At 46.8% G+C, this 26,392-nt stretch overlaps 1 protein-coding gene across 3 annotated transcripts in view; it reads right to left on the reverse strand.

Moving 5' to 3' along the window:
- Positions 1 to 13,344: 13,344 nt before the first annotated feature.
- Positions 13,345 to 26,392, reverse strand: part of LOC112250607 (cAMP-specific 3',5'-cyclic phosphodiesterase 4B-like) — an 82,128-nt gene continuing 69,080 nt past the window's right edge. For 2 of the 3 annotated variants that reach the window (XM_024420897.2, XM_042321261.1), the window contains 7 exons: positions 22,972 to 23,065; positions 19,161 to 19,450; positions 18,842 to 19,006; positions 18,042 to 18,141; positions 17,635 to 17,912; positions 16,718 to 16,900; positions 13,345 to 16,620 (listed from right to left, as the gene is read on the reverse strand). In XM_024420897.2, coding sequence (XP_024276665.2) covers positions 16,204 to 16,620; positions 16,718 to 16,900; positions 17,635 to 17,912; positions 18,042 to 18,141; positions 18,842 to 19,006; positions 19,161 to 19,450; positions 22,972 to 23,065 — 1,527 coding nt within the window. In that variant the 3' untranslated portion in view covers positions 13,345 to 16,203. Of the gene's footprint in view, positions 16,621 to 16,717; positions 16,901 to 17,634; positions 17,913 to 18,041; positions 18,142 to 18,841; positions 19,007 to 19,160; positions 19,451 to 22,971; positions 23,066 to 23,772; positions 24,291 to 26,392 lie in introns of those variants that run through there. The other variant, XM_042321264.1, reaches the window with a different exon arrangement.

The following is a 26,392-nucleotide window of genomic DNA, read 5'->3' on the forward strand; positions in this document are numbered from 1 at the left end:
CCTAGAGAGGAACCAGGCTATGTGGGGTGGCCAGTCCTCTTCTGGCTGTGCCGGGTGGAGATTATAACAGAACATGGCCAAGATGTTCAAATGTTCATAAATGACCAGCATGGTCGAATAATAATAAGGCAGAACAGTTGAAACTGGAGCAGCAGCACGGCCAGGTGGACTGGGGACAGCAAGGAGTCATCATGTCAGGTAGTCCTGAGGCATGGTCCTAGGGCTCAGGTCCTCCGAGAGAGAGAAAGAGAGAAAGAGAGAATTAGAGAGAGCACGCTTAAATTCACACAGGACACCGAATAGGACAGGAGAAGTACTCCAGATATAACAAACTGACCCTAGCCCCCCGACACATAAACTACTGCAGCATAAATACTGGAGGCTGAGACAGGAGGGGTCAGGAGACACTGTGGCCCCATCCGAGGACACCCCCAGACAGGGCCAAACAGGAAGGATATAACCCCACCCACTTTGCCAAAGCATAGCCCCCACACCACTAGAGGGATATCTTCAACCACCAACTTACCATCCTGAGACAAGGCTGAGTATAGCCCACAAAGATCTCCGCCACGGCACAACCCAAGGGGGGGGCGCCAACCCAGACAGGATGACCACATCAGTGAATCAACCCACTCAGGTGATGCACCCCCTCCAGGGACGGTATGAGAGAGCCCCAGTAAGCCAGTGACTCAGCCCCTGTAATAGGGTTAGAGGCAGAGAATCCCAGTGGAAAGAGGGGAACCGGCCAGGCAGAGACAGCAAGGGCGGTTCGTTGCTCCAGAGCCTTTCCGTTCACCTTCCCACTCCTGGGCCAGACTACACTCAATCATATGACCCACTGAAGAGATGAGTCTTCAGTAAGGACTTAAAGGTTGAGCCTGAGTTTGCGTCTCTGACATGGGTAGGCAGACCGTTCCATAAAACTGGAGCTCTATAGGAGAAAGCCCTGCCTCCAGCTGTTTGCTTAGAAATTCTAGGGACAATTAGGAGGCCTGCGTCTTGTGACCGTAGTGTATGTGTAGGTATGTACGGCAGGACCAAATCAGAGCGATAGGTAGGCGCAAGCCCATGTAATGCTTTGTAGGTTAGCAGTAAAACCTTGAAATCAGCCCTTGCTTTGACAGGAAGCCAGTGTAGGGAGGCTAGCACTGGAGTAATATGATAAATTCTTTGGGTTCTAGTCAGGATTCTAGCAGCCGTATTTAGCACTAACTGAAGTTTATTTAGTGCTTTATCCGGGTAGCCGGAAAGTAGAGCATTGCAGTAGTCTAACCTAGAAGTGACAAAAGCATGGATAAATTTTTCTGCATCATTTTTGGACATAAAGTCTCTGACTTTTGCAATGTTACGTAGATGGAAAAAAGCGGTCCTTGAAATGGTCTTGATATGTTCTTCAAAAGAGAGATCAGGGTCCAGAGTAACGCCGAGGTCCTTCACAGTTTTATTTGAGACGACTGTACAACAATTAAGATTAATTGTCAGATTCAACAGAAGATCTCTTTATTTCTTGGGACCTAGAACAAGCATCTCTGTTTTGTCCGAGTTTAAAAGTAGAATGTTTGCAGCCATCCACTTCCTTATGTCTGAAACACATGCTTCTAGCGAGGGCAATTTTGGGGCTTCACCATGTTTCATTGAAATGTACAGCTGTGTGTCATCCGCATAGCAGTGAAAGTTAACATTATGTTTTCGAATTACATCCCCAAGAGGTAAAATATATAGTGAAAACAATAGTGGTCCTAAAACGGAACCTTGAGGAACACCGAAATTTACAGTTCATTTGTCAGAGGACAAACCATTCACAGAGTCAAACTGATATCTTTCCGACAGATAAGATCTAAACCAGGCCAGAACTTGTCCGTGTAGACCAATTTGGGTTTCCAATCTCTCCAAAAGAATGGAGTTAAACACTGTTTCCCATGCTTGTGCAATGAACCATAAACAATTAATGAACATGCACCTGTGGAACGGTCGTTAAGACGCTAACAGCTTACAGACGGCAATTAAGGTCACAGTTATGAAAACTTAGGACACTAAAGAGGCCTTTCTACTGACTCTGAAAAACACCAAAAGAAAGATGCCAGGGTCCCTGCTCATCTGCGTGAACGTGCCTTAGGCATGCTGCAAGGAGGCATGAGGACTGCAGATGTGGCCAGGGCAATAAATTGCAATGTCCATACTGTGAGATGCCGAAGACAGCGCTACAGGGAGACAGGACGGACAGCTGATCGTCCTTGCAGTGGCAGACCACATGTAACAACACATGCACAGGATCGGTACATCCGAACATCACACCTGTGGAACAGGTACAGGATGGCAACAACAACTGCCCGAGTTACACCAGGAACGCACAATCCCTCCATCAGTGCTGTCTGTCCGCAATAGGCTGAGAGAGGCTGGACTGAGGGCTCGTAGGCCTGTTGTAAGGCAGGTCCTTACCAGACATCACTGGCAACAACGTCACCTATGGGCACAAACCCACCGTTGCTGGACCAGACAGGACCGGCAAAAAGTGCCCTTCATTGATGAGTCACGGTTTTGTTTCATCAGGGGTGATTCGCATTTATCGTCAAAGGATTGAGCGTTACACAGAGGCCTGCACTCTGGAGCGGGATCGATTTGGAGGTGGAGGGTCTGTCATGGTCTGGGGTGGTGTGTCACAGCATCATCGGACTGAGCTTGTTGTCATTGCAGGAAATCTCAATGCTGTGCATAACAGGGAAGATTTCCTCCTCCCTCATGTGGTACCCTTCCTGCAGGCTCATACTGTCCTGACCCTCCAGCATGACAATGCCACCAGCCATACTGCTTGTTCTGTGCGTGATTTCCTGCAAGACAGGAATGTCAGTGTTCTGCCATGGCCAGCGAAGAGCCCGGATCTCAATCCCATTGAGCACGTCTGGGACCTGTTGGATCGGAGGGTGAGGGCTAGGGTCATTCCCCCCAGAAATGTCCAGGAACTTGCAGGTGGCTTGGTGGAAGAGTGGGGTAACATCTCACAGCAAGAACTGGCTATTCTGGTGCAGTCCATGAGGAGGAGATTCACTGAAGTACTTAATGCAGCTGGTGGCCACCCCAGATACTGACTGTTACTGTTACTTTTGACCCCCCCCCCCCTTTGTTCAGGGACATATTATTACATTTCTGTAAGTCATATGTCTGTGGAACTTGTTTAGTTTATGTCTGTTGTTGAATCTTATGTTCATACAAATATTTACACATGTTAAGTTTGCTGAAAATAAACGCAGTTGACAGTGAGAAGACGTTTTTTGTTGTTGCTGAGTTTATGTATAACTTTATGAGCCGGATTGCCTGTCTTTGCAATTTGTTCATTTTCGTCTAAGCTCGTTAGCATATTTAGCGAGCAGTTTCCATAGAAATTCACTGTTACTTGTGCTAATTTTGTTAGCATTCTGGAAATGGATGCCCAATGGGATTTATTTGTGTTTTTTGGCGCCCCTTTGTGTACTAAGCCGGTAATACCGGGACGAGAGAAGGACAGTATGACGATATGAAAATCTGGATACCGCTCAACCCTAGCTCGCACGTTCAAATATAGAGCTCTGTGAAGGGCTCTGCTTATAACTCCAGAGAGAGTGGGACTTTGGGAGAGGGGTGGGTGTGTGAGAGAGAGAGAGCCCCCTCACTGAGGCAGAAGAATGCTCCCTCTGTGTCGCAGACCTGTTTTATTTCGGAGGGGTGCGTGACACCAGGCAATGATTTCTGAAGTCTGTAGTAAAACAATCAATCCATCCAATGACCTCAACACACACGAAAGGAGAAAAAAAGAAGAAAGGAATGACCATCAAATTGGTCACGCTATGAAGATGAAAAAAATCCCTCAGTACCCCCTTGTCCCCATTCCCAGAATTGGGATTTTTTTTCCCCCCCCCCCACTTTTCCCTACAACGAGTAATCAAGGGAAACAAGTGGTTGTTTATGTCTGTTCGGTTCGCCAAGCCCAAGAAAGGGGCTGTTAATTCAGTGGAGTGGGCCAGAGCAGGCCAGGGAAGCGCTAGACTAGAGCGTTTCACAGCTCTGGGTGATTGGGTTTGAATGCTGTTGCTTTCTGGGGTCTGCTGATCATACTACTCATAGCACGCGAGATGAAAGAGACAATGAGTAATGTAACTGCAATGGACGAGAGAGAGAGAGTGTTGAGGGAGAGAGCGTTGAGGGATTCATTCCTGGTTGAAAGCAGGCTAGTTCTAGCCTGGTCACAGATATCATTGTGCTGTCTTGCCAACACTTAAATGACAGCAATGGAGTTGGCAAGACCGCAGAAACAGATCTGGGACCCGGGTAGGCTAGTTCCAGACACACTGTGCAGTTTTTCTTTGGCCTGTACTGTAGTTAGTCTGGTTTGGTCCAGGCATGGCTGTGTTCCTATGGGCTGCACCCACTTGGCACACACTGGTTGAATCAACGTTGTTTCTAATGTGGAATAGACGTTGAATTGGCGTCTATGTCCAGTGGGTAGCTTTGTCTGGCCGGGCATCCTTCTCCACTCCTCCTGGAAGCCGAGAGAGGTTTCTTTACGGTCACTGAATACCACAGCCACAGCACTCAGACATGACTCAGCTAGCGCTCACGTCCCAGACACACATATGGCCCTTCCATCACATCACACATGCCAGGGCTGGAGACAGTCTCACTGCCTTAGGCCATTCAAGCTAGGGCTCAGGGCAGGCCACCACTCACGAACAGCGTAGGGGCATTCACTGGAGAAATAGGATTCAAATGGATTTTTTTCTACTGTAGCCCAGAGCTATTGATATACAGTACATGGTTCTATATGGCTCTGCTGTTGCCTATACTGTATATTTATACATTTATTACATTACATGTAATGTCTTATAGCAGACATTATTTATATAGCCGGCAAGTAAAGTGTCTCTGACGTAACATATCTTACTGATCTCATAATAAACTTTCATAGCAGACCTTGACTTGCTCAATCTCAGGCCATGGTCACCATTTGAAAGTCTGATGACAGTCACAGATACTCTGAGTGCTTTCCTCCAGTCTTCTGTTGGAGGCTGGGGGTTGGTAGGAGAAGGCAGGAGAAAACTAGTACTCTGTCTCAAATGGCACCCTATCCCCTATTTAGTGCACTACTTTTGTCAAAGGCTCATCTGGAATAGGGTACCATTTGGGAGGCATCCTAGACCCCAGGACCCTCAGGGTCTCCCTCCACCCTGAGACACATACAGTGTTGTGGAAAAGTATTTGCCCCCTTTCTGACTTTCTCTGTTTTTGCATATTTTTGATACTGAATGTTAAAATAATCTTCAACCAAAACCTAATATTAGATAAAGAGAACCTGAATTTACAAATCTAAAAAAAATAGATACTTATTTGATTTATTTAATTGAAGTTATGCAACACTCAATTCCCCTGTGTGAAAAAAATAATTGCCCACTTACACTCAATAACTGTCTGTGCCACTTTTACCTGTAATGACAGAAACCAAATGAATTAAGGCAAGTCATCCATGGACCTGGGGCAGCAAAGCATCCCCAAACCATCACACTACCACCACCATACTTGACCGCTGGTATGATGTTCTTGCTGTGGAATGCAGTGTTTGAATTTCGCCAGACATAATGGGACCCATGTCGTTGACTCAAGTTTGCCAAAAAAATAACCTGGAAGCACCTGGATGATCATCAAGACTCTTGGAAGAATGTTCTATGGACAGATGATTCAAAAGTATAACTTTTTTGGACAACATGGGTCCCATTATGCCTGGCGAAACCCAAACACTGCATTCCACAGCAGGAACCTCATACCAACGGTCAAGCATGGTGGTGGTAGTGTGATGGTTTGGGGATGCTTTGCTGCCTCAGGAACTGGACGACTTGCCTTAATAGAAGGAACCATGAATTCTGCTCTGTATCAGAGAATTCTACAGGAGAATGTAAGGCCATCCGTCTGTGAGCTGAAGCGTATTTGGATCATGCAGAAAAACAATGATCCAAAACACACAAGTCTACATGAAAATGGCTAAAAAGCAACAAGTTAGAAATCCAGACCTAATCCCACTTGAAGGGTTGCGGCAAGACTTTGAAACTAGCAGTTCATGTTTGAAAACCCACAAATGTCGCTGAGTTACAGCAGTTCTACATGGAAAAGTGGGCCAAAATTCCTCCACAGTGATATGAGAGGCTGATCAACAACTGCAGGAAGCGTTTGGTTGGAGTCATTGCAGGTAAAGGTGGCACAACATGTTATTGCGTGTAGGGGGGCAATTACTTTTTCGCACATGGGCATTGGGTGTTGCGTAACTTTGTTTATGAAAATAAATGAAATGAAGTATGCCATTGTTGTGTTATTTGTTCACGGAGATTCCCTTGATCTAATATTAGGTTTTGGTTGAAGATCAAAAGTAGAGAAAATGAGAAAGGGGGCAAATACTTATTCACTGCACTGTACGTCACCTAGCTCTCCTCCTAATTGGCCTCAGGGATACAAATGAATCATCTAGCCACACACACAGATGGATAGTGTCAGCTCAACTGGCTGATTTACAGCCTTCATTTACAAGGTTCATACTCCATCAGGGGTCTAGGAGGCTGGGACGAGGAGGAAGAGGAGGAGGAGGAGGATGAGGAGCATCAGCATCACTTTGCCCTTCACCAGAAAAACAATGTGTGAAAGCAGCATTTGATCCTGGAGGCCCCCGAGCCACACTAATGTCTTTACAACATGGCCATAAAGCTATGATGGAGGGCTCTATTTTTAGCAAATCTAACACGTTGGTCAATCTAAGTGCAGGCGTTAGTCTAATAGGTTCAGTGGTGTGCCAAAAATGTTTTAGCTATTTTCACTATCACAGTTATTGGCGCACTTGTTGGCGTGAAAGGGGTGGGTTCTGATGAATAAACTAGTTGTGGGTGTGTTGAGGCTTGGCCCCTCACTGGCCAATCAGAACATGCCCTATGGTGAAAATATTTGGTTTCTTCAAGTTATGTGTTTACGGTCTTTTATGTATTGCCTTGGAATCAACTCCAATTCCATTGTTAGTCCGTTATAGTTTGTTAAATGGCTTACAGCAACAAAATAACTAAATGTAGACCTATCTTTGCTAAATACGTTAACTTCAAACCATTTGCAGTCCACATTGCTCTACGTAATTGCACGGCTTCAATAGCATTCACACTGATATAGGGTCTAGACCTACTGGAAATTGCATTATGGCTGAGCATGGGCATGCCAAACGTTGTCAATAAGCACAATTCATTATTGATAAGGCCTAAAAAGACAGAAAAATGTGAATTAAATTCTAAACAAAACTTATCTTGTTTTAAATAGGCTATTTCACACTTACAGGCACCATCATTTCTCCCCGTGGGCATATAATGTTAAAACAACGCAGACAGACTATGGAGGGTTTTTGCGCACATCCAAATGTTTCACTGGAACTGGAGAGAGAAAGAGAAAGGGGAGAATATCCACTCATCGTTGTACTGCTCCCAAATAGGCGTATGTTTTATGAACATAATCGCACGACTTGGTTCATGCTTGAAACCATAAAGCCAGGAAGGCGAATCATTCTGATAAGTTTTGTTGTAATAAAAATGTATGAAACCCAAGCAATCTTTGGTTTTTAAATGACAACAACAATAAAGAAATGTAAAAATCTAATGATATCCTAAAACGGCCATGATAAATAAAAAAAAGGCAGGCATCGCAGTTGAACCCAACCTTTGTTCCAGTAGGCCTAAGAGAGGGCTTGGGTTTTGAACAAATGAAACGGAAAACAAGACATTTTTACAGGTTACAGATCACTTCTAAATACGAGGTTCACCGGCATTCACCAAAGGTTTCATGATGGGCATGGACACGTAGCCCACATCATGGAGGGGGATTTATGCACGTCCAAAAAGAGACCTGCGTGGCTAAAACAATGTGGACCTGCCTACAATGCATAGGTGAAAAGTGAATGTCAGTTCACTGTTTTACTCCTCTCAAACTTTGTATTTATATTTGTTGATTTGTCCCAAGTGTACTCAGGAGCCAAACGCTTTATTGACAAATTTGACTACTTTGCGTTTGCATTGGGCAGACAAGAAAATGCCTTAATTGAGAGGTGGGGAGTCTATGCTTGCTTTTTAATCAAATACGAAGACATTTTAGTGTTTCTAAATATGAAGTATACAGGTACCAAAAGCACATTAGGCTACTCTTGTTCCGTGCACATATGGGCAATGTGCGTTACGGCTGGATAGGCTGCGTTTCCAATGTCAAAATTCATGCCATAACCAACTGCATAACTGCTAAATTAGCACTTTGGACATAGCTGCAGGAAGTAGAGGTGCTGAGGGTGCTGCAGCACCACCTGAAAAATACAAATATATATATAATAGAATAATATATATACACTATATATACAAAAGTATGTGGACACCCCTTCAAATCAGTGGAATTGGCTATTTCAGCCACACCCGTTGCTGGTAGATGTATAAAATCGAGCACATACCCATGCGATCTCCATAGACAAATATTGGCATGAGAATGGCCTTACTGAAGAGCTCAGTGACTTTCAACTGTCATAGGATGCCACCTCTCCAACAGGTCAGTTTGTCATATTTCTGCCTTGCTAGAGCTGCCCTGGTCCACTGCAAGTGCTATGCTATTATTGTGAAGTGGAAACGTCTAGGAGAAACAACGGCTCAGCCCCGAAGTGGTAGGCCACACAAGCTCACAGAACGGGAATGCCAAGTGCTGAAGCGCGTACCGTGTAAAAATCATCTGTCCTCGGTTGCAACACTCACGACCACATTCCAAATTGCCTCTGGAGCAACGTCAGCACAAGAACTGTAAATCAGCAGCTTCATGAAATGGGTTTGCATGAACGAGCTGCAGCATACAAGCTTAAGATCACCATGCGCAATGCCAAGAGTTGGCTGGAGTGGTGTATAGCTTGCTGCCATTGGACTCTGGAGCAGGGGAACATGTTTTTTGGAGTGATGAATCGCGGACTAATCTGGATTTGGCGGATGCCAGGAGAACGCTACCTGCCCGAATGCATAGTGCCAACTGTAAAGTTTGGTGGAGGAGTTGTGCTGGAAATGTTTCATGTTTGTGCTTTTCTAATCACTCATTTCTGTGTTCTATTCATGTGCTTTTCTAATAACCGTTTTCTGTGTTCATGCAAATGACTGACAGAACAAATCCTCACTATCAGTCACTGCAATTTGGCAGTACGGCCAGACCTTTGTTTTGATAATGAAAGATATCTCAGTTTCAATGTCTCATCTTAGAGAGAAGAAGCATCATGATGTATTGTTCTGTCACATGTTATGAACCAGCATTGGTCAGTCACATGAATGAAACAAAATGGCAATGATTAATTAATGATGCTAAATCCTGCAAATATAACTTGTCTGTGTATAGCAGTACATAAGACAACTGCTGGGACTGCCCCAGCAGAGCTCCTGATTGAACATATGTACTATGGTGTATTGAGTTGGTTGGGACCTCTCCAGCGCACTGATAATAAAGGATGATTCATTTAAGATTAACTTTGAGTGTACCTGGTGGTAATTTCCACGACGTGGTGATGAATTTCCACGACAGAGGAATATTCGTCTGGGGCTGTTTTTCATGGTTCGGGCTAGGCCCCTTAGTTTCTGTGACGGGAAATCCAAACGCTACAGCATACAGTGGCATTCTAGATGATTCTGTGCTTCCACATTTGTGGCAATAGTTTGGGGAAGGACTTTTCCTGTTTCAGCATGACAATGCCCCCATGCACAAAGCAAGTTCCATACAGAAATGGTTTGTCAAGATCGGTGTGGAAAAACTTGACTGACCTGCACAGAACCCTGACCTCAACCCCATCGAACACATTTAGGATGAATTGGAATGCCGACTGCGAGCCAGACCTAATCGCCCAACATCAGTGCCCGACCTCACTAATGCTCTTGTGGCTGAATGGAAGCAAGTCCCTGCACAAAGTTCCAACATCCAGCGGAAAGCCTTCCCAGAAGAGTGGAGGCTGTTATAGCAGCAAAGGGGGGACCAACTCCATATATTCATGCCCATGATTTTGGAATGAGATGTTAGATGAGCATACTTTTGGCCAAGTAGTGTACTCTTTAGAATATTCTTTCTTCCACCCCCAAACCTCTTCCTGCGGTTATGACTTTGGATCATGTTTTTAAGGACACACCTCAAATATTTCCTACCCACCCATCGGAGCGCAATCGAGCTGATATAAAACAGGTAACTTGCCGAACCTGGCGTTAGGGCTGGAAAATGCCAGTGTGCCAGTTTTTACATTGTGAAATTACAAACTAACTTGTGTTTGATACTAGCGCCGCCTTAACACCAGCCGACAATAGAGCCCTGAGAGTGGAGGAAGAAGGGGATAGAGTGAAATGGCGGGGCAAAGGTTACCTCCTTCCCTGCTGCTTGAGGCGAGCGACCCCCTGACACTTCAGCTGAGGTGTCTCTCTCTCCCCACCTGTTTATGATTTTGCACATGACCCATTACGACAACCAGGTTTAATTTGAGCCTCTCATGGCTGCATTGACGTCAGAGGCCCCGTGGATCAGACACACACACACTCGCAAGTGCGCCGTGCACACACACTGTAAAAAAACGAGGCTAAGTCATTTTCTGCACTCATCATCCACACATTTGTGGAGCTGGCCAGAAAGATCCTCACAGAGAGAAATATCTGTTTCTGTTTGTTTTTGGTTCATAGCCATCTGAAAGAAGGGGAGGGTAAGATACTTTATTTTAATTTCCCCCTGCTCATCAAAATGTGACTCATTATGCTAGCTAGCTATTCCCAGAAGGCAATATTTGTCTTAACAATAAGGATATTTTATAGAATAGAAAATAATAGAATTGTTTATTTTTCTCAGAATTAACTTTTTATGGTTGTAAACTGGCTTTCTGGTAATGCGGAAGAGGATACCACCCGACTCAGCGACAGGCTGAGGAGGATTGAGCCCAGACCAGGGCCAGCCTCCTGGAGCTGGAGAGAATCAGCAGAGGTGGCTGCTCGTTGAGAAAAGGCAGGAGATCGATGCCCCGGAGAAGTCCAGAAGCACAGATCTGAAGGAGTTGTCCCAGTTGACGTTCGAGGTAAAGATACTGTGTGTTCCATGGTTATTTTGGTGAACGACCTGTGTCTCTGTTGAAATCTCTGCTTTGCAGTTTTGATTTAGACACACCAAAGTCATTTATCGGGTAAATAGTTCACCGAATTGTGCGGGAGCCAGTGTGTAATTTTATACTCTCTTTTAGAGAACAAGATCAAGATCTCCTCTTAGTCTCCCCTTCTTATAGGGTCAGTGATGAAAGTTATTTTGCTGTTGAACCATAAAGAAATGGGATGAAGCAATGTGTCGTTAATTTTTTTCAGTCAAGTCTTGGTGACCATAGATATACTTGTGTTCTTAAATTGCAAAAAGTTCAGTAGTAGCTGAATTAGATATGTTCATCTCTGATCAGTTACATCAGAGTCCCTTATTGTTTTATGAGAGAAGAAGATCAAGCCATTGTCAGTTAGGAAATGCTAACCTCTGGGTCATCTAGATCAGTGGTATTCAAAGTCTGGGTCGTGACCCCGAGTGGGATCGCTGGGGAACTGCAGTGGGGTAATATTTTTGGTGGGTATTTTTTCTTACAATAATCTGTAATCGTAATATTTTGTATGAGACAATATACAAACGTTTTCAAGAAAGATAATTAGAAAAACACTATTTTATTGAGTAAATGTATTGGTTTCTTTTCATTTTGATAAGGGATTTAAAAAAGAGATGCAATAAATTGAAGATGATTTGTTTATGTAAAAATAGAAACCGATTTTAGGTTGTGTCAGTAGATATGGGGTGGGGTCGCAAAAAAATCTTTGGAAGAAAATGGGGTTCCCAGAAATTCTGCCAGAAAAAATGAGGTCCCTGCTCAAAAAGTTTGAATACCCCTAATCTAGATTGAACACTGTTGACGTCACCGACTGCAGGACCGTGGTTTCAGATTCTCATTTAGAATTTATCAGTGTGGCTGGCTGGGCTATGTAACGTTGGCCCTTAGATTAGAAGAGATGAATCAAAAACATTTTAAAGGATCAGGAGGATTGCAATAAACTATAATTCTCTCACTCACACACACACACACACACACACACACACACACACACACACACACACACACACACACACACACACACACACACACACACACACACACACACACACACACACACACACACACACACACACACACACACACACACACACACACACACACACACACACACACAGAAAGAGAAAGTGGAGAAATCTTAGCCTGATCCTCTTCATCATGTCCTTGCTGGAAATATCTCACATTTTCTCCCCTGGCCACTGGGGAGAGGCTAATGGTCTCTTATATGTCAATATGCTGCTGGGAATCATACTTATTATTATATAAAACTTAAGGGTTTCAAAAAGGTTCTTTGGCTGTCCCCATAGCAGAACCCTTTTTGGTTCCAGGTAGAACGCTTTTGGTTTCCATGTAGAACCCTTTTTCCAGATACGGTTCTACATGGAAACTAAAGAATTCTACCAGCAACCAAAAAGGGCTATTGAAAGGGTTCTCCTGTGGGGACAGTCAAAGAATCCTTTAAGGTTCTCGATAGCACCTCCCCCCCCCCCCTAAGAGTATAGATAACTTATCACTGTAAACTTCTTCTCTCTCTGTGTGAAGAGAGAAATCTGGCCTTTTATAACAGTCTCACTGTCATCCATGTGCGTAGGTAGCTTTATCTAATGAGTTATCAGTGTCTGTATGTCGGTGTTCTTTGAGGCCATGGTGCAGTGTAAGGGGGCAGGCAAGGCCACGGGAGAGTGAGATGAGAGAATGAGTTGTGTTGTAAAAACACTCCTCTTTGAAGATTCACCCAAAGAGCGAGGTCAGGAGAGGTTGCAAAGTGTGTGTGTGTGTGTGTGTGTGTGTGTGTGCACGCGCACTGAAGTGCTCTGTATGTCCCTGTGTTGTCTATAAGGTCAAACCAAGAGGTGCACATCACAACTTGAGGACAGGCTGAGGCTCATTAGGTGAACCCACAGGTGGATCTTCTGCTTTCAAGGACTGAAACAGCCTCTCCCCCTGAGGCAACCTTTACCAATAACACTCAAAAAGTCTCTGAACCATGGAATATGAAGAGAACTCCTGACTGGTTTCCCACAGCGAGCGTGTCACTGTGGGCCTTATGTCATGTAAGGACCAGACTGTCTGTCAGGAGGAAATGTCGCGGCATGTGCCTGTCTCGCCAAGTTAAAACACATCTCATGTGATGACTGAGCTGGTGTTACTGCTGTGAAATAAGGACAAAGGTAGATATGTCATGCTTTGTTTTTGTTTTTATTAGAAAAAGTATTTCAGATTTTCAGATACTTGAACACAATATACAATATTATACCATACATTGTGTGAAACATTTAATATGTCCGCCTGCAACTGCAACGCAGTAGGTAGGTATTCAACAGACATATAAAAACCACCTCTCATGCAGATAGTGCTAAGTCTGGCTAGTCACTTGGAAACGACCAAAAGCTTGAACATGGATTAACAATGTTATACTGATGACAAGTTTTGGTCGGATAAAACTAGTTCACATTAGCACGCTCAATTACAAGAAGATCACATTTTTGTAACGATTCATCACGCGGGTGCTCAGAGATATTGTAGCATGCCACCAATAATCCCCTTGAACGACTTCACATATAAGTAAGTACGTGCGAGGTGTGAAGACGAAGACACTTGGTTCTATGTGCGTCTGTCTTCCTGTTGTTTCTGTCTGCTGCCGTTGAACCAGTAGATCTGAACCCCAAAATCAGCCATCTGCATTCAAAATGTTATATACAGAGGAGTCTGGTTACTAGCTTCCTACAAGCTGCTCAGAGAGTCTTGGTTTGTAGGTCTGATATTGATACCGAGCCTAAGTGAAAGGCTACAGTATAAAAGCCACAGTGGGCTTGTGTTTTTTTTAAACTCTTCCCAGGTCTCTGTCGTTTAACATATCCTCTATGCATTGTCAACCTACAGGTTGTGTATATGTCTCGTTAGCTGTTGCTCAGGGCACTCAAACATTTGTGTGAATATATTTACTTAGGATATAATATATATATAAAAAAAGGAAACAATATTATAATAAAGAATCTAAAAAAAGACTCCGACGCAGAGCCTTGAACACGCTAGACACCACCAACTTCCAGGTAATGCAAGTGCATATACATTTAAATAGATTTACACTGACTGAAACAGTATTCTTATGTACAGCTGAAAGTAATAAATACACTGTTATAAACAGCAAAGGACCAACTTGAGCTCTAGTGACAAACAGGAATAGGAGTGTGGAGTCCGGTCAGGCCAGGTGGTAAAGGCTACACGGACGCGCACACACTCACTCTCACAAACACACTTTCTGATACTCGTACACGCACACACACACACACTCACTGACACACACGATTGCCATGTAAGTCTGCTGGAGTGAGGGTATAGTCAATAAGGCAGTTGAAGTACCTTTGAGTATGTCAGTAAACCTAAGGGAACAATGTAGGGAGGATTGGTGATATCTGAAAACCAGTCATGGAGACCTATAAGGGAAGATCTACCTAGCAGATTTTCAGGCGTGGATGGTTTTAATGCTGACCCAAAGATACAGTGAATTACACTGTCCGGGGGCCTTTTGGTTTGGTATCTCTGTCACGTAAATCTCTAGATACCCTTCTGTGGGTTATCATCCTATTGTTCTCAAAATAAGCACAAACTCTACAGTTTGTAAGTGCCAAATCTATTCTAAAGATTACATCTAACGGATCAAATCCTGATAAACTCCCCGGGCCGGCCAGGAAATATGATACAGTTAGCGGGAAGGGAAGAGAGAAAAAAAAAGAATGTTTCGATTGACGTCAATGGGCAGACGCAGCACCTCCTTCAGTTATTCCCTTTTTTGGTGGAGGAAGAAATAGCTGACCTGATTGTTTTAGGGGTCAGATTCACAGAGTCAGGAGTTTGTAAAAAAAAAAAAAACGTGAATAATATTCACAGCTAACCAAGGTGTGACTGGGCTTCTACACAGGCAGCCACCTAGCCACCTTTCATCATCTGGCCGGGTCCTTGATTTGTTACAGCATCAGAACCAGGTGGGTTCTGGAATCATTTGGTCGAATATGATTAATACACAATAGCAGGATACCTTGAGATGGAGCTAGAAATATCCTTCTAACTTGAAGTCTGAGTATTATCAGGATTTGATTTGGGGGGTCCTTCAAGGAGAATGAGGGGAAGCAGATTAGATGGGGAGAAATGGGTCTAATTGTTTTTTTTGTTGAGTTATAGTGATCTATCTGCCTACCGTTCATCTACAGTGAGGTCAGACACACAAAGCAACAATCTAGCAACAATGTAACATGTAACGTGAATCGTGATTTCCATAGAGAAACATATATGTTGTGCTCGGATTGAAATGGTATCTTATTATGAGATGTCATGTTTTAAGTATTTGATGAGTTTGTCCAAGAACTGTTTGTCTAAGTTAGTTTGATTTCTTCTATTGCCCAATACTAGTAAGGAAGACTGTTCTCTTTGTCTGAGATATAAAAAGGATTTTGCTCTTGAGCTTTCGGATAACTCTTTAGAAAAAAACAAAACATTTCACGTACATACTAAAGTGTGTTCAATAAATTAAAAAAAGGATTAAAAAGACAATAGTAAAAAAGACACAGAAAAGTATTTTGACAAATGGTACAGGAAAAAAGTAAACAGTTTTCTCTCTCTATACAAACACACGTCCATCCGTCAGTAGTTCAAACGCTACCTCTTGACATCCCATTTTCGTAAAAAAGTCACAAGGTACAAAACTTCTCTCAGTAGTAGTGTCAACATTTCAGATGCCAGTCTGGATGGAAAAACAACCGTTTCCCAGATTGGCCCAAGTCCTTCATTTCCTTGAGGCCTGTCCGTTCCGTCAGGTCCAAAATGTTTGCAGCATTTTTCCTGAGAACTTTGTAGCCGCCCCACTGAAACTGTCCCTCTGTCGCCGGCTCCTAACGCAAGTGCAAGGATAGGGTGGGGTTAAACTGACGCCCCATCCGGGCTCAAACTAAGCCCATCGTGGGCTTGTTAAAAAGCACAGCTGCAGGATTTCTCCTGTTTAAAACATGAAACCAACCACCTTCGCGGTGCAGCAGAGCCCATTATGTGTCTGTGGGTGATGCATCGTGGGTAATGATCTCTATGGACGACGTGGGCACCATGGATTCCTCGGGGTCCTGACAGTCCGAGTAGTCTACCGGAGACCGAGACGCCTCCCCCAGACTATCCTCTTCCTCCTCCTCCTCATCCCCCTGGCTCTGTTCATCTTTCTCTGTACCCTCAGAGTCCTCCTCCTCCAGGGTGAGTTCAAACTGGAACTTGTCTCCCCCCTGGCCCCCTTCGCCTCCCTCCTGATCCCCCTGCTCTGTGGCCCAAGGAGGAGAGGGGCTCTGGGGGATCATGCTCTGGTACCAGTTCCTGTTGTCCTCCAGAGTGTCCAGGATGTCCTGGGCGTCAGGGTGAACCAGGTCAGCCCAAGTCTCCCACAGAGGGTGGACAATGTAATCTATGAAGCCCACCTGGAGAGAGGTGAGTAGGAAAAAAAGGGGTGAGTCAGGAATCAGTGTGTGTGTATGCTTGAATGCTATGTGTGTGTGTGTGTGTCTAATATCATACCTGGCTTTTCTCTACTGAAGCGGTGTGTTTGTCACACATGGGGCTGATTTCCATGCCTCTCTCCCTCTCCCTGTCTCCCTGGTGGAAGAACTCCTCCATGATGCGGTCGGTCCACTGACGGTACAGCTCCAGGGACTTGGTCGGGTTACTCAGGTCAGCACAGTGAACCATGTTCCTCAGCACCTGATGGAGAGATGGACGGAGAGAAGAACCGTTAGAGAGGGAGAAGTAGAAGGAGGGAGTGATATGGGGTGATAGGGGAGAAAGAGAGGGGAAGAAAGATTGAGGCAGTGAACAGGGTTGGAGAGAGGGGAGGAGGCAGAGGAAGATGAAGTGAAGAAACAGAGGTCATCCCAGTGGGAGGCCATCTTTCAAAACAAAAAAATAGATATATCCCTTTTTCCTTCCCAATTTCGTGGTATCCAATTGGTAGTTACAGTCTTTCCTCAAACTCCCGTACGGACTCGGGGGAGGCGAAGGCCGAGGGCCGTGCGTCCTCCGACACACGACCCAGCCAAGCCGCACTGCTTCTTGACACAACGCCCCCTTAACCCGGAAGCCAGCCGCACTAATCTGCCGGAGGAAACATCTTACACTTGGTGTCCTTTTCAGTGTGCATTGAGCCCGGGCCCGCCACAGAAGTCGCTAGTGCGCAATGGGACAAGAACATCCCTGCTGTCAAAACTCTCCCCTAACCCAGACGACACTGGGCCAATTATGCGCCGCCCCATGGGTCTGGACTTGAACCAGGATCTGTAGTGGCACAGCTAGCACTATGATGTAGTGCATTAGACCACCGCGCCACTCGGGAGGCCAGTGGGAGGCCACCTTAATGACACTAATTAGAGCTATTACAATACAAATAGGGAGAGGAGAAGGGTCTGGAAGAGACCGAACGACGACCAGGATAAACCCACCTGTATTCTGTCGGTGTAGTTGTCCAGCAGCAGGACCCCAGAGCTGGTCACCTTCTTGGTCTCCACCATGGTCTTCAGGTCCGCTAACAGACTCATGTGCTTGGACATGTCAGTGGCCAGGACCATGTCGATGACCATCTTCCTCAGGCTCTGCCTCTGCTTCTTGGTCAGGTTCTGGAAGATGTCACAGTTGTCCCCCTGGAGCAGCTTGAAGCCCACAGCCAGGTGGTGGTTCTCTAAGACGGACTCATCGTTGTACATCAGGGCCAGCTCAGAGTCTGGGGAAGACAGAGGAGAGTGAGTCACTTGGTCAGCACTACGTTGATGAATATGGATATGGCTATACATTATCGATATATTATTCCCAGTGGAGGTACGCAGTAAACAGGTGTAGTGGAGAGACTCACTGGTATTGATGAGGAACTGGTTGGACACCCCCGGGTGGTCGACATCGTGGATGGCTGCAGCAAAGATGGCCGCCAAGATCTCCAGATCGCTGAAGACCGCCTGCGTTGAAAGGGAGAGGATCCGGGGTTTAGAATGTCTCAAGCGAAGAAAAAAAACTCAAAGCAACAGGCACAGAGAACAGCTCATCTCAGCGCAGCCCACTCTCATTGATTCCCATGGCCCGGTGTGCGCTATCGCTAACAGCCAACGTCGCAGAAAAAAAAACACTGCGCTGGCCTACATTAGCGAGGTGGCTAGCTTATGTTAACATTGTCCCTGTCTCTCTATAGGCACTCAGCCATAGTGGTTTGACACTGGGTGTGCTGGCTATAAGAGCGGGGCCATAAACAGGATGGATGGAGGGATGGGGTGAATGTATAAAAAGAAGAGAGTGGCTTGTGACGCGTTGAGGGCTGGGTCGTGCTGTTAAGACTGCGTCATGGATGAGGTTCCACTATATTTATAGAACCACGGAGGGAAAGGAGCTGTGAGAACGAACAGATTGTGTGGCGGGAGTGAGAGAGAGAGTGAAGGAGGGGGGGGGGGCAAGGAGAGAGGGAGAAAAGGAGGAAAACGAATGGTTTATGTCTACAGGTTGAGGGAAGATGACTTTGGGAGCATGCTCGGGAAGGTGCTCAAGTTTGAACTTAAAAACCCGGGGAAGATTTACGATAGGACTCATAGGTTGGGGCGGGAGTACGGCGAGCGCACACTAAGGCCGGAGTTCAATGAGCTCAGATGGGTGTGGGATGGTGCTTACGTCGAGGGCAGGGGTGGAGAGCAGGATGTGTGTGGACTGGGCCACGTCTGCCGCGTGGAGGCTGTTGTGGTAGGCCACGTCTCCATGGTAGTGGTCCTCCAGGGTCATCATGTACGCCACAAACGTCTCCGTCGGGATCTTAAACGTCTTCAGCAGGTCTCTCTCCTGCAGGGGACACGAGGATATGAGTCAGTACTGTTTTTCGGTACAAAACGTACAGCTGTAACATATTGTGTGTGTGTGCGTGTGCCCGCCTGCCATGCATATGTGTGCATGTGGGGGTGTGAGTGCGCGTGTGTAGGAGCCAGTTATAACGTACCTGGAAGATGGCGTACATGATACAGGTGAGCGGTCTATGTTCGGAGTACTCGGACACGGTGAAGATGTTCAGCCCCCACTTATTCAGATCCTCCAGCTCCTTGGAGAGCATGTCCTCCTTGTCCGTCTTGACCCCGAAACGTGAGATGGAGGAGCTGGAGAGGGAGGGTCCGTGAGAGACCTTCTTCACTCCACTGATCTGAGTCATCATCAGCTGCTGCTTCTTCTTCTTCTCCCGGCCGGCCTTCTCCTTGGGCGTCACCGACGGCATGTCCATGTCGTTCTGTTTGTCTGGAGAGAAGAGAGAGAGAGAAAACAGGGGGGGGGAGGTTAGGATACTCCGTGTCATTCTGTACATGTTTGTGCGTGCGTGTGTGTGTGTGAGCACAGGGAGAAGGACAAAAGAGGAGAGGAGGGAAAGGGGAGTGAGATGACCCGTTCACTTTCACTTCCCCCGCCCGAGAACATTCGGTTTAGTGAGGTCATTGCAATGAACTCTGCCTGTGAACCGGGTCCCAGGTGCACTGGTCTGGATGCACCTGTACAGTCTAAAAGGAAAGAATAGACTCATTCATCCATCCATCTCGTTCTCCTTCCCCTGCTTGTCCGTCTGGATCTCCTGCTACGTCCCCTCGGTAACGCATTCTCTCTGTGGTCCTTTCTCTCCCCTGCTTGGCTCCTGCTCCCTTGACTCAAAAAGGCCATACGTTGATAATACCACCGAGACAAATCCCATTGAGAAGTAAAGGGGTAAAGAAGGTCCCGAATGTTCCACATGGACATTCGGGACATTCGGGACCACCCAGTGGTCTTAACCCCACATGTTTGAGATATCACAGTGGTGTGGTATATAGCTCTTTACAGTATACTCCTCTGCAGTCGACCCTCTCACAGCTGAACTATCCTGCCCTCCCTCCGCTGAGAGTTATTCAATTACCACTGCTGTAATTCAAATAATCACTGTCACTCGACCCCCCCCCCCTCTCTCTCCCTCTTTCCTCCTTCAGTCATTATAGAGACTGGGCGATTAAGCATTCTGTAAAGTGACGCGTGGGGAAACAGGGGGAAGAGCAACACACTGGGTCCTGTAGTTCATTATCACCGTCATTATCACCAGTGAAGCGATGTCTACGAGCTGCTCAGACACGCCACTGAGCCCACTTTCCTATTCCCATACCCACAGAATGGGCCAGAACTCTGTGAATGGAAGGGGAAGTAGGTTGTTGTCGTAGACATAGAATGTCGTTCTATTTTTCAATGGGTTTTGTATGGACCCTCACATAATGGCCTCTGTCTGTCTGTCTGTCTGTCTGTCTGTCTGTCTGTCTGTCTGTCTGTCTGTCTGTCTGTCGGTCGGAAGTGGTTTTGCTAATTCACCGTTTTCCATGCAGGTGGAGTGTTGACATGACCTCTTTCCTCTGAGGCCCAGACTAGACTGTCACGTCTCTCTCTCCCATCTCTCGCTTCCCCCTCTCTCTCTCTTTCTCACACATTTATTCTTCTTTCTCACACATTTATTCTTCTGAAATGCTGAATCCCCTCCAGCCCGTTCCATATTATGCTCCCATTGAATGTCAGATGCCAGAGAGAGAGAGAGAGAGAGAGAGAGAGCACATGTGTGTGGGTGGATTTGGGCTTTTAAATCCCCTTAATGAGTTCTGCCTGGCTGTTACTGTGGTAGCGAGCTGGACAGAGCCCTGTCCGCCAGGTTGTTACGGGATGAGTGGAGTGGACAGCTGTGGAGGAGAGGAGCCAGTGCACGTGAATGGCCCTACCACACACACCATCATCTCCAACCCACAGTCCCTCAGGGATAAGCTGCCCAATATGATGCACTCACTTAAAGGGATCAACCAGAGGATTAACAAGGTGTCCCGGGATAACTTGACAATATGAACAACAACGTGGGTGGAACATGATGTCTGTGTGTGTTGTAGAGAGGGAGACTTGAATAAGACAGCCGTAAACCATTTTATCCCCTTGCCTTTGTTTTTTCTATAGATTTTTTTACGACCCCCTTTCCCCCCCCAATTACGTGGTGTCCAATTGGTGGTTACAGTCTTGTCTCATCGCTGCAACTCTCGTATGGACTCGGGAGAGGCGAAGGTCGAGAGCCGTGCCTCTCGAAACACAACCAAACCAAGCCGCACTGCTTCTTGACACAATGCCCACTTAACTCGGAAGCCAGCCGCACCAATGTGTCGGAGGGAACACCGTACACCTGGCGATCGTGTCAGTGTGCCCTGCGCCGCCACAGGAGTCACTAGTGCGCCAAGGGACGACGCTTGGCCAATTGTGCGCCGCCCCACGGGTCTCCCGGTACCGACAGAGCCTGGACTCGAACCCAGCATCTCTAGTGGCACAGCTTGCGCTGCGATGCAGTGCCTTAGACCACTGCGCCACTCGGGAGGCCCTGCCTTTGTCTTCTAAAGAAACAATGAACTGTAACATAATTAGAAATATCATCCCAGTCAGTGGTGAGCTCAGGACAAACTACCAGCTGTCTGTCTCCCAGTGCTTTCCTCTGCTTCTCTTTCTCATATTAGCATGGAGCCAACCAGCTCCAGCTGTAACCCACTCCCACTGCTCCGTCCCACAGGGAACTATGGAGTGGTAGAAAGGTAGAAACTCCCATCTCCCATCTGCGTCTGATCTACGCACTCACTTCCTCAGGCATGGAGAGATGGGGGGGAGCGAGGGGGGATGGGGGAAAAGAAAGCGAGAGACACATTAACATGGGGATGAGTCACTGAATGGGCTGCTCAGTTTTCATGAGGGGGTTCCACCGTGCCCCCGCCGCACCTCTACTGCGGAACACCGGTCCCTCCATCTCTCCCCATTTCCCCCCTCCCAATCTCTCCCCCATCTTCTCTCGCTTAAGACGCTGCAGTGGGAGAATCCCATCCACTTTCGACTAAATAGGACTGGATTCGGATGGCGTACATGGTACAGGACATACGCAGATAGCTAGCACGCCACGGACGACCGTATTGTCCTTTCTCTTCAATCACACTGTGTCCCAAAAGGCACCCTATTGCGTATGTAGCGCACTATATAATGAACAGGGTGCATTTTGTGAGGCATCCACAGAGTCACGACTGGAACCTCCAACTACCCCTCTCTCTCTCTCTCTCTCGCAATCTGTCTATCCACCGGCTCTGATGTTGCCTGGAAATCTCAGCTGTCAATCAACCAGCAGCAGAGGCACCTCACTATGAAGTGCGTCGCCAGCGAACCATCTCAAAGCTTCAAGCTTTTCCTCTCTGATTTCGTTTGGATAGGCATTTAGAGGGGCAGGACGTGTCATAAACAGATCAACCAGAGTCGATGCAGTGTTTTGCAGTACACGCCAGCAACAAGCAGACAGCCAGCCTCAGCCAGACAAAATGGAGGGAGAACCCCACAGACACACTGCGGTATACTGCACACATATATGCATCTGTGTGGGTGTATTAAAATGTGTTTTAAGAAGGCTATAAGAAGTGGGTGGGAACAGTCAGGCATCAGAAGCAAATGAATTGACCTAATGCAGCGTTTCACAAACTCGGTCCTTGGGGCTCCCGCTGGGTGCACGTTTTGGTTTTTACCCTAGCACTACACAGCTGATTCAAATAACCAACTCATCATCAAGCGTTGATCATTTGAATCAGCTGTGTAGTGCTAGGGCAAAAACCAAAATGTGCACCCAGCGGGGGCCCAGGACCGAGTTTGTGAAACGCTGACCAAATGAGAGCGTGTGTGTGTGTGTGTGTGTGTGTGTGTGTGTGTGTGTGTGTGTGTGTGTGTGTGTGTGTGTGTGATCAGGGCTTTACCTAGGAAGGTGTTGGAGATGAACTCGGACACCTGGTTGCCGGAGCGACTCATCTCTGATAGGTGTGTCAGCTCCCGATTCAACATTCTCTTGAACTGGGGATAAAAAGAGGGGGAAAAGGTCAGGATCCTGGAAACTACCGGAAAACCTGGAAGAAATGATGGTGCTGGAAGATTCCATGGAAAAAACACTACTGTATGCTCAGTCAAGCTTTATACAAACATTAAACAAAATCTCGAAACAAATCTCGAGACGTTACACAGAATCAGTACAAAAGGGAGTTGGAAAATAACAATTTGATTGTTTTTATATAACAACTAAAACCCCCTGAGCATCGTATTATACAGTGCAGATTCATCTGGTTTCACGTTCATGCTTTATGGTTCATATTGCAAGGGGAGATTCTGCTAATCTGCAATGTATAAAACACTGTATTATTATACAGTCTATGAGGAAAACCGTGCGACACAGGATCTGCATGGGAATGTGGGGAAGCACCCCCACTGCAGCAGCATCTGTCTGTGTGTGTTTTTCAGAGAGAGAGAGATCTCTAGCCCCATCCACAGCAACGCTATTCTGTTCTGAAGAGCTGCAGGCAAGATGGAGACGCAGCCCAGCTAAATAACACCAGTTCTGTTCTATCAGACCGCACGGCCATCACACTGGATAGAACACGACCACAAACCAACTACACAGCTCTAGAACACAGAGACCACCAAAATACTACAACAGCTCAAACACCAAAACAGAGTAATGTCATGTTATCCCAAGCAGCAATGTGAGCTAATGGCACAAAACACACCTTAATGTAACCCCAAGACACAGACAACAGGTAGTTCACTTCAGGCATTTTGGACCCCGTTTTTCCCTCCTACAGGACAGAGAGCCAGCAGCAGCAACGGCAGTAGCAGCACTGTAATCCACCGCGGTAAAATAGAGCGAGGCAGATGAACGGGATTCCTTTAGTGCTAAAAAAAACAAAAAAATCCCCCTCTTCTCTCCTCTCCTCTGCTCCCTTGGTGTTGTGGATCAACGGCTAATAGAACAGCTAGATAAAGATGACTGGTCGCTCTCTCTCTCAGCAGACGTCTCAGTGAGGGTCTCCATGTCTAGGTAAGAAGAGAGGGGAGCAGGCTAGGTGTTGTAGCCAGGGCTCCGTCTTGGGCTAGGAGATCCACAGAGCTGGGCGGCAGCTGGAGCTATGGAGTTATGAGCTAGATCTGAGCTAGGGGGGGGCTCTGAGCACTGCTGAATAATAGACTAGGGGAGGAGGGAAAAAACACTGGGATGGAGAGAGGACTAGGAGAAGAACTGCGATGCTCATCTGACTGGGGGGGGCTTCCTCTGCTGTATTCATCTAACTCCACTCTCACTGCTGCAGCTCTCTCCCTCCCTCCATTTCTCTCTCTCTCGGTCCCCCTGCTTTTAGTCTACCATCCCCAGCAACATGCTGCACACAGCGCACATGATTTGACAGGAAGCGGAGCAAAGCAGAGCGAAGGGGGGGGGGAGCCCCAGCAGCACAGCCCGGCAGTGGGGAGGGGTAGGAATGGGAGCCAGGGATACAGGAGCTCTCTTCTTCTCTATCCTCCTCTCCTCTCTTCCCCCTCCTCTCCTCTGCAGCCCTGCCACTGCAGATAACCCACTTCCCTCCTCCCTGACATAAGCAAGGATGAGGAAAGCCTCTATTTCTTATCTGTCTGCCAGAGGACCACCGACTAGTGCTGCCATTCAGCCATTTTTAATACAGTATTTGAGGGAGGCATGGGGGATTGCATGTATAAATGTACCTTACGCAGTAGTGGGGGAAATGAGAAGGAAGGGCACAGTTTCTCTCTTTCTATTGCCTGACATGTGTCAGCAGGACCACAGTGGCTGTTCATTATCCACAGCCCATAATAACATGAGAGGTTGTCAGGGTATCCATGGCAGGCTATTTTTACACAACCGTGGAGCGAGAGAAAAGCGAGAGAAAACACCAAAGAGAGAGAATGGTAGATAATTGCATCCTTCACCAATTTGGGTTGACATCAGATCAGCCCCCAACTCTCTCTCTCTCTCTCTCCCTCTTTCCTCCACTCTGTCTGTGTACGCCAATTACCAGAACATCCCAACGCCATGGCAACAGTGTCACGTGACCAGAGAGAGTGGTGCGGCTGGCTGCTGTTTCAGCGAGAGGTTTCCCCCTCCGAACACTAGTGAGGCAGCCCCGCCGTCACGAGGACACACCAGTGGTTCAACTGCTGAGTGAAAAGCACTAGTTCCTCCCCTCTTTCATTCCACCTCTCCCTCACTCTCAGCCACTTACATGTCAATTTCTCTCCCTGCTGCCACTTCCCAACAGTGTCATTAATCTTGGTCTCCCTCTCTCCCTCTCTCCCCCTCTCCCTCCCTCCCTCGATCAATGGGGTTGGCTGCCCTTGGAGGAGCAGATGTAAACAAGCAAACAGACAGGCAAAGGCCGGAGGCCATCCGCAAAAAGCTATCATTTCAACTGGCTGTGTAATTGGGATGCGTGTTATTTGAAATGGAACCAGGCGTATTCAGGAAGAGCTCAATATAGTTTCAGTTCTCTTTCCTCCTCGGCAAGGCTTCTCATTGCTTGTTGTGAAACAATCTCCCAGTACGGCGAGAGGGCTATCCACGATTGTGAAACTGAGTGTTCTCATGTAAGTGCTCGTCTGTAGGAAACGGCAGGCAAAACCTTCCCAGGAGTCTCTGATGAGCGAGCGGAGCACTGCGCTGGGAATGACGGGGCGAGAGACCAAAGCGTCCAGATGATCCTCCTGTTGCAGAGATGGGCGAACCAGAGAAAGGGAGGAGGGTGGCGGAAAGGGAGACAAAAAATATATAAAAAATGAGAAGAAGCCCTCGTTATATAACACACTGCATACGACATAATATGAGGACTATAACAGCGGGGGATGTCTCTGCGAGGTGGTGGAGAAAGGAACAACCACAGCTAAAACAACGACACTCCGCTCATCAGGACTCAACAACAGCTCTGCTGAACACACAGCACTTGTCACATCCCTGTACCATGCACACACCCCAGCCCATATACACACCCTAGCCCATATACACACCCCAGCCCATATACACACCCTAGCCCATATACACACCCCAGCCCATATACACACCCCAGCCCATATACACACCCCAGCCCATATACACACCCTAGCCCATATACACACCCCAGCCCATATACACACCCCAGCCCATTTACACACCCCAGCCCATATACACACCCCAGCCCATATACACACCCCAGGCCATATACACACCCCAGCCCATATACACACCCTAGCCCATATACACACCCCAGCCCATATACACACCCCAGCCCATATACACACCCCAGCCCATACAGCCCTCTGTGTGTGCTGCATCTCTACTGCATCTCTCCCCCTCCTCCCCTCTCT

Source organism: Oncorhynchus tshawytscha, linkage group LG01, assembly GCF_018296145.1.
Source record: "Oncorhynchus tshawytscha isolate Ot180627B linkage group LG01, Otsh_v2.0, whole genome shotgun sequence".
In the NCBI taxonomy this organism is placed as follows: domain Eukaryota; kingdom Metazoa; phylum Chordata; class Actinopteri; order Salmoniformes; family Salmonidae; genus Oncorhynchus; species Oncorhynchus tshawytscha.